Source organism: Kogia breviceps, chromosome 19 (genome assembly GCF_026419965.1).
Source record: "Kogia breviceps isolate mKogBre1 chromosome 19, mKogBre1 haplotype 1, whole genome shotgun sequence".
In the NCBI taxonomy this organism is placed as follows: Eukaryota; Metazoa; Chordata; class Mammalia; order Artiodactyla; family Physeteridae; genus Kogia; species Kogia breviceps.
In genome coordinates, this window is record NC_081328.1 from 46,432,503 (window position 1) to 46,445,693 (window position 13,191).

Below are 13,191 nucleotides of genomic sequence, written 5' to 3' on the forward strand. Positions count from 1 at the left end.
ACAGGGTTGGGAAGGAGAGGTGTCTTGCCCTGTCTTCATCCTGACACTCCAGGCTGATTGATGGTGAGCTGCCCCCCTTACCAAGGCCCAGCCAGTCATTTTCTTCATGGTCTTCTGCCCTCAACCCAGAATTCCTCTAGCTTACCCTTTTTCCCCACTGTCCGTTCAGACCAACACACCCACAGACAGTTCGTTCAGGCATGAAAGAAGGGACATTTATGTCCATGTTAAGCTCAGACGCGGTAGTGTCCTGGGGACGGGGTAGGCGTGGGTGTGGCTCAGCAGCTCAGAGGGAGGAGACTCATCCCTAGACCGAGAGCCCCCCCCCCCCAGCCCCCGGCTGTGGAAGTGGCAAGACCTGACGCTGCCCGCCCCCTCCTGGAATTCGCAGATGCAACCGCCCCCCAAAATGCTAGAAGGTCGCTTTAGGAGCGCACCGTCCGCTCGGAGGACACGCGTTCTGACGGGCCGCCGCCCTGGGGAAGCCAGTGTACTGGTCCGGGTCCCGGAGCCGGCCCGGCCCTCGGGCGCACGAGGGAAGCGCGACTTCGGGCGGGTCCAATGGAGCCCCAGGGGAGGACGGACGAGTGGAGAGACCAAGGCCCTTGGGCTTCCCGTGTTTGGCTTTAAACACGTTGGCCCTTTGCCAAACCGTTCTGTGTCCACTAGCTTTACTTCAACGGCGTAGCCTTCGGCCCAAGGGCCCGGACTCCCGCGGAGACCCCAGCACCTGACGCGCAGCCACCCCGCCCCCGGCTCCGGCCCCGCCCCCGCCACGCCGCTGTACGGCGGAGGCCGCGCAGCGACCTGGGCGGCCGTAAAGCGCCGCGCCCCGCCCTGCCCCCGGCACCGGCGCTGAGAGGCCGAGACCCCTCCGGTGGTCGGGCTCCCTGGCGACCCCACGATGGCCGGCCTCGCGCCGCGGGTCGAATACCTGGCGGGCTTCTGCTGCCCGCTCGGGGGCCTGGCGGCGGGCAAGCCTCGCGTGCTGTGCCACGGGGCGGAGGTCTTCCTGTCCACCGGAAGCGAGCTCGTCTATGTCTACGACCGGGAGGGGCGGCTGCTGATCGTGAGCACCCGGCAGGACGGAGAGGGGCCAGGGACCGGGGGAGAGGGCGGGGAGGAGTGGAAAGGGGTTCTTGGGCCCTGGAGGGGGCGGGGCCGGGCGGGAATCCACGAAGGCCCGGCGTATTTGAGGAGTTTGTACTCTGCCTCTTCTGGGCCCCACGCGCCCGGCCTGACTCTGCTTTCTCCCCGGTCGTCCAGGCCGTGTACAAGTTTCCCGGTCAGGTGTGGCACCTGGAGCTCCTGGCCCTTCGCAGGGCGCTCTACGTCCTGTGCGCCCGGAGCGGCATCTATTGCTTGTCTTTGGACCAGGCGAGCAGGTGAGGCATGGTTGCTGGACGGCACTGCTTTGGGCGGGTCCACACTTGTCTCTCCGGGGTTGAGGCGGACGTGGCCTCAGATGGGCTTCTCGCTGTCTCTGACTGGTACTTCCCTGCCCTTCTCAGACACTGCTCCTGTGACCTATACGGTCCGCTTACCCCTGGACTGGGTTCAGAATGAGCACTCACCAGGCCTCCGAGGTGGGGATGGTGGGCTCAGGGCCAGCTCTGAAGTCTTGGGGGCCCCTGTCCTCAGCACCTGCCTTCTCTAACAGGCTCCTGCTCACAGAGAATTCTTAGTAAGCGGGGTTCAAGCGGCTGAGTCTGCAGCCGGGAGCAGGATGCTGCCCATTTGGCTTTGATGGGCCTTGGTGGGTCTGGCATGACACACCTATGAGGTGGGTCTCTGTGAACCCTGAGTCAGTGGTTAAAGGAATTTCACCATCCCCCCCCCGCCCCTGCCGCCCCCCAGTACCAGTGCAGAGCCTAGAGCCTAGACTCGGGCACCTATTCACTACTGGTTTAGAAGATAAAAAGGTAGCAGGTGTGATTCACAGCTGAAGCCTTGGGGGTCTGACAGTTCTGCACTGATGAGAATTTTCTGTCCAAACCCCATTTCTGGAAGGCTTGGTACATCCTATTATGCACGTGTCCCTGGGCGACTGGTGGGGAGCAAAGCAGTCCGTGGAGCAGGTGGGAGGCACTGTGGCATGCCAGCTGCTCCCTGGTGGCTGTAACAGTCACTGAGATCGCTCCTTGTACAGACCAGACCCCAGGCCCATCATGTCAGTGGCAGGCTGTCATGAAGGGAGCTTGTGAGTACTGTAACTGACATTTGCCTGTGTTCTCAAAGGTCTGTGAGCCGGGATGACAAGGATGACAGGGTCGACCAGGACAGTGAGGATGGGCAGGTCGATGAGCTCCCCGCCCCTGTGATCCCTGTGCACCCAGACACCTGTGTTCTTCCCGGTGCCACACTGCATGCCTTCACCGTGCTCGATGACGTGCTCATCACCCTGGCACAGGGCCCCACCCAGTGGAAGGTGCAGCTGTTTGAGCGTCCGTGTCCAGGGGAGGACCCTAGGCCCGGAGGCCAAATTGGTGAGGTGGAGTTGTCCACCTGCACCCCCCCAGCTGGGAGCCTGGGGGAGCCCACAGCACCCCGCTTCCTCCCAGTGCTGTGCTGTGCGTCACCACCAGGCTCCAGGGCCCCACATGGCCACCCGTGGGGCTCTGGGGGTGTCACGCTGGAGGGGGCCCTCTTTGGGCTACTCTTTGGATCCGATGCCTCCCTCCTGGAGTCGCCCGTGATCCTCTGCGGTCTCCCCGATGGCCAGCTCTGCTGTGTGGTCCTCAAGACCCTGGTCACCTCCAGGTCTGCCCCTGGTGATCCGAAGGCCCTTGTCAAGATCCTCCATCACCTGGAGGAGCCTGTTGTCTTCATTGGAGCCTTGAGGACAGAGCCGCTGTCCGAGGATGTGGAGGACGCGGACTGTGACTGCCTGGTGGCACTCGGTCACCATGGCCGGACACTTGCCATCAAAGCTAGCTGGGACGAGGCAGGGCATCTGGTGCCAGAGCTGCGGGAGTACAGCCTCCCGGGGCCTGTGCTCTGTGCGGCCCGTGGCAGGGGCGGCCATGTGTACCACAGCACCCCCTCGGACCTCTGTGTAGTGGACCTGGCTCAGGAGGGCTCCCCCTGGGACCTCACGCAGCGTGACGGGGCCCCAGGAAGCCTGCCCTCTCTGCTGTGTCCAGCCAGCTTGAGTGTCTGCAGCGTCGTCACCCTCTCTGTGTCATCTAGGGCGCCTGAAGGTACGAGCCACGGCTGAAAGCTAAAAACCAAAGCCATGGGGTGGGTGGAGCGTCCGCTCTGATGTCTCCTCCCTGTGAACTGGCCGTCCTCCTCTCCCTGCCTCATTCCTGTTCTCCATAAAACTGCCCGGGCAGGCCTACCCTCCCCTGGCATAGCCTCGTGGTTGATGCTTCTTGTCTTGGGGTCCTGTGTGGGTTTAGGGGTGGGGGCTGTGCCACTCTGCCTGGGTAGGGTCTGCACCTCAGTGACCCCGGGCAAGAGCATCTTCCCATGGCCAGTAATGCAATGGAAATTCAGATCGGTTCAGGTCAAACCTTTATGTTTTTTTGGAAACTTACTTACCATGTGGCTTCCAATGAGTGCACCCTGCACCAAAGGCAGGGGGCATTGCCAAACTCTGATGTGTGTGTTCTCTCCAGACAGAACTGGAGGGGGTTTCAGCCATGTTTGCCCAATGTTAGGGAGGAGGGATAAGAGCCCCCCTCCCCCTAGCTCATATTCCCCTTAAGATAGCCCAAGAATGCATTGTAAGGCCTACCGTGGACCATACTCGATACGAAAGAAATGCTTTTGTAGTGAAAAGACGGCTATCTCTCCCACAGGGAAAGAGAGACACATGTGGCAGGGAATGGGGGAGCCACGCCTCTGGGTGGGTCTCAGGGCCTAGTGGTACTGGACTTGGAGAACCAGCAGGTCACAGGAGATGGAGCCTGTTTCCCGGGGAGCTCCCTGGTAGGCCAGGAGTGGGAAAGAAGACAGAAAGATGTCGAGGAGAGGCGGCAGGCTTCCAGAAAGGCCCTAGTGAGAGCCAACTGGCCAGTGGAGGAGGCCTGGGGCCTGTGTAGCACCTCCTTCTCTTAGGAAATCTCAGAGCAGCTTTGCTGGGGGTTGGGGGGCTGTTGAAGGGGGGATGCACCCAGCTGACTTGATGGCCCTTGTCTGGTTCCTTTTAGTCCTGTCCATGCATAAGGTGATGCCTCTGCTGTGCTGACACCCCGTCCTAGGGAGGGCCCTTCACAGCATATGCCCAGCCCAGGACACACCCCAGGCTCTTCAGGGATGTCTCCAGAACCCTCTTTTCCTCACCTGGGCACAGGTGTTCTGCCAACACTTATCTGAGTCCCGGGAACTGCTGCCTGTTCCCAGCAGCATGCCCCTCCCTGCCTGTTGACCAGGCCCCACGTGTGTCTACCTGCAGGGGGTGCTGAGCTCCTGGCCCTGTCTGCCAAAGGCCGGCTGATGACCTGCAGACTGGACCCGTACTCTGAGATGCCTCACCCCACCAGAGTGACCTCAACGAATGCTGGCCAAAAAATTAAGGAGTTGCTGTCTGGAATTGGCACTGTCTCTGAGAGGTGACCAGTGGGCTGAGGCTCGGACAGAGGCTGGCATGGTGTCCACGGAAGGCGGTGTCCTGGGTGGTGGCTCTGGTCTGGGACAGGCCTGTTACTTTGCCTCTGGCCCCCGCGATAGCCCCAGACGTTGTGTTGCCTGGCCAAAGGCGGCACTCAAGGCCGTGGGCGCCAAGCCCCTGTGTTGTAGGATCATTTCTAGGGTGCCTGCCATCCTCTGGGATGTCACGGTGGCACCGCAGAGGAGCAAAGGAGCCGACTTGGAACACGTTGGGGAGCACGGTGGGGGTGGCCAGCCCCACCGTGGGCACCCCTGGCTCAGTGGCCCTGAAGGGGGTGAAGGCTCCGTGAGGCCGGTGGGCGAGGCCAGGCTGCCAAGTACAGGCTGCCCCAGCTCCATCCTCTGCTGCTGGAGGAGGAGGTTGGGTCAGACGATTGCATGGGCAGGACAGGAGCCCCTGAGGTGGGGGCTCTTCACCTGATGCTCGAGGAAGAACGAGGTCTGGGCCCTCCCTCAGCAGCCATGTCTGTTTCCAGAGTGTCTTCTCTGAAGAAGGCGGTTGACCAGCGGGACAAGGCCCTGACCTGCCTCAACGAAGCCATGAACGTGAGCTGCGCCCTGCTGTCGAGCCGGGAGGGTCCTAGGCCCATCTCCTGCACCATCAGCACCTCCTGGAGCCGCCTGCAGCTGCAGGACATGCTGACAGCTACCTGCCTGCTGGAGAACAGCAGTGGCTTCAGCCTGGACCGGGGCTGGGCCCTGTGCATCCAGGTGCTCCGCAGCTCCCAGGCCTTAGACCTGGACTCGGCTGTCTCGGCCATCACCTACACCATCCCCGTGGACCAGCTCGGCCCTGGCGGTCAGCGTGAGGTGACGCTGCCTCTGGGCCCAGGAGAGGACGGTGCGCTTGACCTGCCCGTGACCGTGTCCTGTGCACTCTTCTACAGCCTCAGGGAGGTCGTGGGTGGGGCCCTTGCCCTCACGGACCCTTTCAAGGACCCCTCTTCGAATGAATGCACCCCTGACGTCCTGCCTGAGCAGGAGGGTGTGTACCTGCCCCTGAGCGAGCACACAGTGGACATGCTGCAGGGCCTGCGCTTCCCCGGCCTGGCTGCACCCCACACACAGGCCCTGGGCCCACTCAGCCCTGCCAGAGACCCCGTCCACACCTTCCTGGGAACTTGCTGTGGGCCAGTCAGCCAGCCGGCAGGAGCAGCGTCTCTGCGGGCCAAGTACCTGCCCCCGTCAGTGGCCACCATCAAGGTGTCGGCAGAGCTGCTCAGGGCCGCCTTAGGGGACAGTCACACAGGTTGGTGGCACCAGCTGGCTTCACTGAGGCCTGGGGCCCTTCTTCCCTCTCCCAGGATCTTATCAGCCTCATAGCCACACCTCTCTCCTCCAGGCGTGTCCCTGTGTTGTGCCACCCTGCAGTGGCTCCTTGCCGAGAATGCCGCCGCGGACGTCGTGAGGGCCCAAGCACTGTCCTCTGTCCAGGGAGTAGCCCCAGATGGCACTGATGTACACCTCATCATCCGTGAGGCAAGCAGGGGTCAGCTGTCCTGTCTGTGGGGAAATCGGCCTCGACAGCAGCAGTTCTGAGTAGGGTCCCCGGGTTGCTCGAGAGGAATCAGATTCTGGGGCCCACCCTCCAGAGGATTCCGACGCATCTGAGTTCAAGAGGCAGGCTGTGATGGGGTGGGCTTCGTGGGGCCAGGGGCAGCGTCGGCTCCCAGCCAGGTCTCCATAAGTACCACCCTGTCCAGCGCTCTCCATGCGTGGCCCCTGCCCTGCGTACTGCTGGAGTTCATAGCCAGCCCGAGCGGGTCGCTCACTTGTACTCCCAGGGGCAGCACGAGCGACTCCAGACTCCAGGCCACTAAACCCCTAGACCACCAGGTTGCCAGGCCCCATCACAGATGCCCCATGTGCAGGGGCCGCTGAGACACCAAGGTGGAGCTCAGTCCTCTAGCCCCGTTCCTCACACAAACGTTCCTTCCCGAGACCCTCCTGGCAGCCTCGGGGTCATGTCCAGCAGACCCTCGTGCTACAGCGTTGGAGGCTCTGGCGGAGCATCCTGTGTGGCCGGGCACACCTTGCTGAGGGTGGTGGGTGGAGGCTGCCCACTGGACAGCCCTTCAGGTCACGCCAAGACTAGGTAGTGTCAAGGGTGGGTGCCCCAGTGCATCCTACGATTCCAGAAGGAAGAGCTGCCCGAGAGAGTGTCCTTCCTAAGGTCCCTAGGCCCCTGGGGTCTTGCCTTGTGTCCTGGCTCTCACCCATCTTTGCCAGATTTCATCTTTGGCTGGAGGGCACTGGGCTGACCTCACTTGCCCAGCCCCCTCCCTGTTTTCACACCTGCAACCCTGACCCTGCTGTCTAGTGCCTCAAGATGCACAGTGTGGGCCATGGGTGGGTCTGGGCGTGGGCTGTCCATGGTGGTGCGGCCACAGCAGGCACTTTTTCTGGAGTGAGTGCCACGGATCTGGATGCTGAGGGAAGAGGGGTCTTCCTGGACAGATATTCCAAAGGAGCAGCTTTGCTGTTGCTTGGCTAGCTGGTTCTTCAGGTGAAAATTCATGTTGAGTGTGGAGATCCAGCCCCAGGAGCCCCTGAGCTTTGCCCACAGTGGGACGTAGAGGGGCAGCCCAGGCTTCATATGCCCCTGCCAGCTTGGACACTCCCGCCAGCCACGCTGCCCTCGGGCAGGGCAGGGCTGTGGATGGCCAGTGAGGTTCCTTGTGTGTTGCAGGTGGCCGTGACCGACCTGTGCCCAGCAGGGCCCATCCAGGCCATGGAGATCCAGGTGGAGAGCTCCTCTCTGGCCAACATGTGCAGGGCACACCACGCCATCGTCGGGCGTTTGCAGGTCTGTCGATCATCATGGGCTTGCTTGGGAAGTCTCTGTGGGGTGGTGGGGACACAGGACCCTGGTGGTCTGTGGCTTCCTGCCCGGGGTTGCAGGTAAGCTGTGCTGTGGGCGGTTGGGAGGTGGGTGGGGGACTTGCTGCTCACCCTTCTGGCGGTAGCTCCCAGTGGCCTGTGAGCACATGTGGTTAAAGGGAGACAGTCCACTGAAGACCACCGTGAGATTTCTTCTACACTTGCAGGGAGAGGCCAGGCTCGGGCCCTGGGACCAGGTGTCTGCTCACCTGGGCCTCCATGTCTTTGCCAAGAAAGTGGGAGTTGACAGCCAGCCCCTCCCATACACACAGCCCCAGGGGCCCTTCCTGCTGCTTCACTACCATGCACGGCTACTGGGGCTGCAACCCCAGGATCTGAGGGGAGGTCTTTGTGTTCCGGAGGGAAGCCTGTCAGCTGGTGCCCTTGGCAGGCTGGGCACAGGGTCAGGTGGCCCATCTCCTGCCTGTTCTGAGTGTGTGCAGCCTCGGCTGCGCAGAGGGGTCCGAGGTGGCAGCTATCAACTGATTTCCTACGCTTTTCTTTAAACGTGGACTCTGCGTCAGCCTCACCTGGGAACTTGGTGCACGTCCCTAGGCCCCACCCCAGGCCCCAAGAGTCTGAGAACCTGCAGTCCAAGCTCTGCCAGGGATCCAAGGCTGCTGTTCTAGACCTACCAGTGCACCCAGGCGAGCCTGGGGGCCAAGCCATGGCCAGAGGTCCCCCTCAGGTGCTGCTGTGATGGCCCTGCTGTGGCACATCCATGGCTTCACACCCGGGCTCAGGAGTCCCCCGTCCCCAGAGCAGAGCTCCCACCCCTGCATTTCTCTCCCCCAGAGGGCACCCCGTGTTGCTCTTGCCGGGCCTGAAACAAGCAGGGCTGTCTCCAGACCCGCTGAGCCTGGCAGTTGAGAGGTGGACAGTTAGTGAGAAGCCGGGGGAGGAGCGAACCAACCAGACTTCCAGAGAGAAGGGGACTTAGTGTCCTGGGGCTGCCGGAACGAAGTGCTGCAGACGGGACACAGTGCGTTCACTTTGGAGACAGGGATCCAGGTGTCTGCAGGGTGGTTCCTTCTGAGGCCTCTCTTCTGGGCGCGTGGACGGCCGACTCCTCCCTGTGTCCTCACATAGTCATCCCTCTGTGTATGCGTGTCCTGATCTTTTCTTAGAAGGACACCAGTCCTGTGGGATTAAAGGCAACCCACGTGACCTCATTTTAACTTGATTATCTGTGAAGACCCTCCCTCCAAACACAATCACCGGGGGTGCTGGGAGCTGGGGCTTCCAAGTGTGAACTTGGGAGTCATGCTTCAGCCCCCAGTGGAACGCTGGGGACACTCCCTTGATGGGAATCTTCTTGTGGGCTGCAGACCTCTGTCCTCTGTCTGCTGACACTGCTTGTGTAATGGGAGTGTTCTCGTGACAACCAGCGTTCATTCACCTGGCCGCTCGGAATCTGGGGGGCCTTGTCAGGTGTGCAGCTTCTGCCACTGGCAGCATCTCCTGCTGCCCCTTGGGGTGTCGGGGTCTCTTCTCAGTTTTCTGCCCCAGAGGCCAGCGGGAGCCTTCCTTCCTGGGTCCATCTGCAAGCTTACGTTCAGCCCTGAGAGCCGGCCAGGCTGCCTCCAGAAAGCAGGACGTGAAGCAGACCTCTCGTGGGCCAAGATAGGAACAGCAGTGCCAAGGCCTGAGGCCAAGGATGGGGAAGGGGTGGCGGTAGGAGGTGGGTAGTGAGAGGAAAGGGCCGAGAAGAAAGTTACTTCCAAGTAAATGATCGTCAGGCTGGGGCTAGTGTGCCCTGTTGCCCGAGGTGAAGGTTAACTGGGGGCAAGGCAGGGAGGCCTGATGGATGGTTCGGGGAGGGGGAAGGGCCGTCTGGCTCTGCGGGCTGGAGGACAGGTGCCAGGAGCCCCAGGCGCTACCTTGGGACACACAGGAGAAGCACCCTCTCCAGCCGTGTGCCCCTTGTGTCCCCCCCAGAGGCTGGTCATGGAGCAGGCTTCCCGGGGCTCCAGCCCGCCTGACCTCCGCCTGCAGTATCTCCACCAGATCCAGGCCAACCATGAGGTGAGGTCCTTCAGGGATCCGTGCCCTGAACCTTCCACCAGCCTGGGCTCCTCTGGGGACACACACAGGTACTGGGGTATTGCCTACCTTGGCAGGGCCTCCCAGTCCTCACAACCAAGTTGGGTCTGGGCTCCTGTTGCAGGGGTGAGGTGGGGACAGAGTGGGCACGGCCACTCCTCCAACCTGTCCCACATTGGCTAGGACACGCCTGTCCCCTGGTCCCCATGGTCTTCCCTCAACCCAGCCACGCCTCCTGTCCCGAGGGGTCATCACGTTAAGGCCACAGATGAGTGTTTTTCCTGGGCCACCTACCACAGTCCGAGTAGGATCTGCGCGTGGTGGGTGTCCCTCAGAGGGACCCAATGACGTGCCCAGTGGGAAGGTGGGGCCCTAGCTGCTGCCGCCCATTGCTTCCTGTAGACGCTGCTGCGGGAGGTGCAGACCCTGCGGGACCGGCTGTGCATGGAGGACGAAGCCAGCTCCTGCGCCACTGCCCAGAGGCTCCTGCAGGTGTACAGGCAGCTCCGCAGCCCCAGCCTCCTCCTGCTGTGATGCCAGGTAGGCCCCACCCCGCCCCGGCTCTGTCCCTGCTTCCGGCCCCTCTAACAACTCACAGTACCTTCGTGGTTTTATGGAGAAACCTGGCTCCTGACCTGGGCGGCACTGTGCGCCTGGTTACAGCTGGGGAAGGTCTGGGGTGATTGCAGCCGACACCCCAGATGGCCACCTGGCGCCCCCTGGGTGGGTGTGCTCAGAAGAGGCAGCTCGTTTAGCAGGTGTGTCAGGGTAGCGAGGCGGTCCGTGACCCCGCTGGGCAGGGGCCTGCTCATCCTCCCGCATCACTGCTTCCTTTCCTCCAGCAGCTGCCACGGCCTCCGGGCTCAACCTCGACACCGCTGGGCCGCCTCCCACCCAGAACATCAGGGCTGGATCACAGACATCCCTCCACTCAGAAGCTGGGCCCCGGCCATGGGGTCCAGACTACAGAGCAGGCACGTTGTTGCCCTAGCGGCCTGCAGAGGCCGCAGAGACAGGGCTTCTGGGTTGAGCCTCGGGCGGGTGTGTTTTGGTGGTTGTCGCATTCCCACCGTGGTGCCCAGAGCCCAGGGCTGCCCCTCTTGGCAGCACCACCCGCCCACCCACAGACCCGTTGTCCACTGTCCACACCTGTCCAGCTCCCTCGCTCTGGGTGCCTCGGCCCCGCTTCTCTGCAGCCGCTGGCATTACTGGGTGGGAGGGTGCTCCCTGTGACCAAAGCACGACTGTGGGGGAGGGGGCGTTCCTGCAGGTGGTGCCCTGTGGCCAAAACAACAACTTGGTGCCTCTGGCCAGGGCCACACCCAGTGCCCAGCACTGTGCATTGTTTCCAGGGGTCTCTGGGGGCAGACAGCAGCCCCGGCTGGCTCCGGTGCTTTTGGGGAGGGTGTCTCTCCCCCTGACTTCACACGGTGCTTTCCTGCTGTGCGTGCAGGGCCTGCGAGGCACCCCGCCTCAAAAAGTGACCCTTTCTGGTGCTCTGCCTTGGCCTTGGCTGTTTTTTAGCCCTCCCCCTTCAGTCTGGTGGCAGCTTTGACCTGGATTCCTGGACACACCCCCAGCTCCAAGCCCCCGACAAGTCTGGTGGCCACTGCACGGCCCAGATGAGCCTTGAACTGATCTCTAGGGGGCCCTCAGGCCAGCAGGAAGCTTCAACACTGGGGTGAAGTGGTCCCTGCAGGGCCGTTCAGGCCATGAGGGTCCCTGCCCAGGAGGACCAAGGCCACCTCCTCGTCGCCCTCCATGGAGGGAGAGGGGCTGGTAGGGTGCTCCGAGTTGGGGTCTGGGAGAGTGGCTGATGACCACATGGACCCAGCACTGAAGGGTTCTTCAGGGTGGGAGGGAGGATGGGGAGGGGGGCCAGCCCACTCAGTACTGTCCTGTTCCTTCTGTCCCTGAGTCTGCTGGGAGCAGTGTGACAGCTGCCTTCTCCAAGGATGAGCAAGCAGTCCACCTCCAGCTTCTGCTGGTCATTAGCACAGCCTGGAGGGGAGCTGTGGCCCAGCCAGCGAAGGGCCTGCACCCCCTTAGTCCTGTCCCTGGCTGTTTCTGAGGGTCATTTTTCTGTTACCTCCCTGAGTGCCCCGTGGGAGGATGGAGTGGCCAGTCCAGCCCAAAGGGACCCCCAAGCACTCTTCCCTGCCTCCCCTCTCCAGCTGCTGCCCCAGGCTGTGCGGGCCCCACTCAGTGATTGTCTGAAGCCAAGTACACTGTCTGGCCAAGGTCAGCAAACAGGAGACCCCTCCTTGGCACCCTGTGGAGCACCCGAACACTGGTGCCAGCTTTTTTCAGGTCAAGAGTGCCCTGCAGGTGGGCCCCCAACCCTCCTGTCCCATATGCCACCAGGGGGCAGTGCAGACCACAGCTCAGGACAATCACTCGTTCCCTCCGGGGCCAGGCTCCTGCGTCTGCTACTTGCAGGGTCAGTTGGAGCCCACCTTGGAGTGTGTTGGCCCATTTGGCTCCCAGCCCTTCTTCATCCCTAAGGTGAGGGGAGGCCAGCGAGGCAGGGAGTCAGCCAAGGGGGGCCCTAGGGAGAGACGGGAGGGGTCCTTGGTGGTCTTCCCCACCCCCAGGATGCCTCACCCCTTCCTGTCCTCCCTGGCCATATGTGTCCACTGTCCTCTGGAACCAGCTCTGCACCCCTTCCTTGCTGCCCTCCTTTCCCAAAGTGCCTCACATTGGCCAGACTCACGAGGTGAGGCAAGGGCGGAGGCTACCCAGGGTGGGGAGAGGGGTGTGGGCTGAAGGGAAGGGTCACCTGTGTTTGTGGTCTCCCCCTACTCCAGGCTCTAGACCGTACCCCCAGCCCTCCATCACCCCAGTCCCCAAGGTCCAGGCCAATCCCAGGGGGCATGCCTCCCACCCCTCTCCCACCTCCAACGGTCCAAGGTTACCCAGCCCATAAGAGACACTGCCCTAGGTGGAGGTCCTTGGGGACCCAAGGGTTTTGGGTGCCAGCTGGTTTGGGGAGGCACATGGGTGAACCATGGGCCTTGTCCTGGTCATTCACCCTTCCTAGGCTAGGTGGGGCTGGGTGGCAGCAGGCTGGTGCAGAGGCTGAGAAGGGCCATCTCCTCCATGGCTGACCACACACAGCCCTGTTTGGGACTGGTGGGTGTCACTTCTCCATCAGGTGCTTCCAGGATTCCCTAAGACCCTGCCCTTGCGGCAGGGAGCATTGATGTGCGCTATGGAGACTCCAAAGACCCTCTGACCTACCTGACTTGCTGGGGCCTGGGACCAGGCTCTTTCCGGCTCCCCCACCCCCACCCTGGTCCTGCTGAGTTGAGTGGGGGGTTCCCTCTCCCGGGCTTAGGGAGGGGACGTGCACCAAGGAGAGACAATCCGGGGGTGGGGCGGGGCAGACAAGAGGAGGCCCGGGACTGGCTGTCCAGGATGGGGTTGTGGGACGTTCAATCGGCTGGAACTTCCTGGACAAGCCCCGACCTTGGATTTTCTGGGCATGAGGGATTGGGGGGGGCGCGTAGTGGTCCGGCGGCCATCGCAGGAGCCCCAGGGCAGAGGGGCCAGGGACTGCTCCTGTGCAGCACTCTGAGAACAGCGAGCCTGCAGACCCTCCGCGCACACCCTTCCCCACCCTGAGCGGCTCCACTGACCCGCGAGCCGCTGGTT

The 13,191-nt window shown here is 62.5% G+C and overlaps 1 protein-coding gene across 13 annotated transcripts; it reads left to right on the forward strand.

Annotated features, from left to right (window-relative positions):
- Positions 1 to 797: 797 nt before the first annotated feature.
- On the forward strand, positions 798 to 11,042 carry FAAP100 (FA core complex associated protein 100). 13 transcript variants are annotated; one of them, XM_067022021.1, is made up of 11 exons: positions 810 to 1,069; positions 1,267 to 1,385; positions 1,661 to 1,783; positions 2,239 to 3,200; positions 4,400 to 4,556; positions 5,091 to 5,863; positions 5,957 to 6,093; positions 7,304 to 7,420; positions 9,433 to 9,519; positions 9,940 to 10,077; positions 10,380 to 11,042. In XM_067022021.1, exons 3-10 carry the CDS (start codon positions 1,779 to 1,781, stop codon positions 10,069 to 10,071), a joined length of 2,370 nt encoding a protein of 789 aa, XP_066878122.1. In that variant the 5' UTR covers positions 810 to 1,069; positions 1,267 to 1,385; positions 1,661 to 1,778; the 3' UTR covers positions 10,072 to 10,077; positions 10,380 to 11,042. The 13 variants fall into 13 exon arrangements, with proteins under 13 accessions (XP_058903592.1, XP_066878114.1, XP_066878115.1 ...); XM_067022020.1 differs by having other exon boundaries at positions 10,383 to 11,042; XM_067022015.1 differs by having other exon boundaries at positions 812 to 1,069; positions 9,433 to 9,587.
- Positions 11,043 to 13,191: the final 2,149 nt, after the last annotated feature.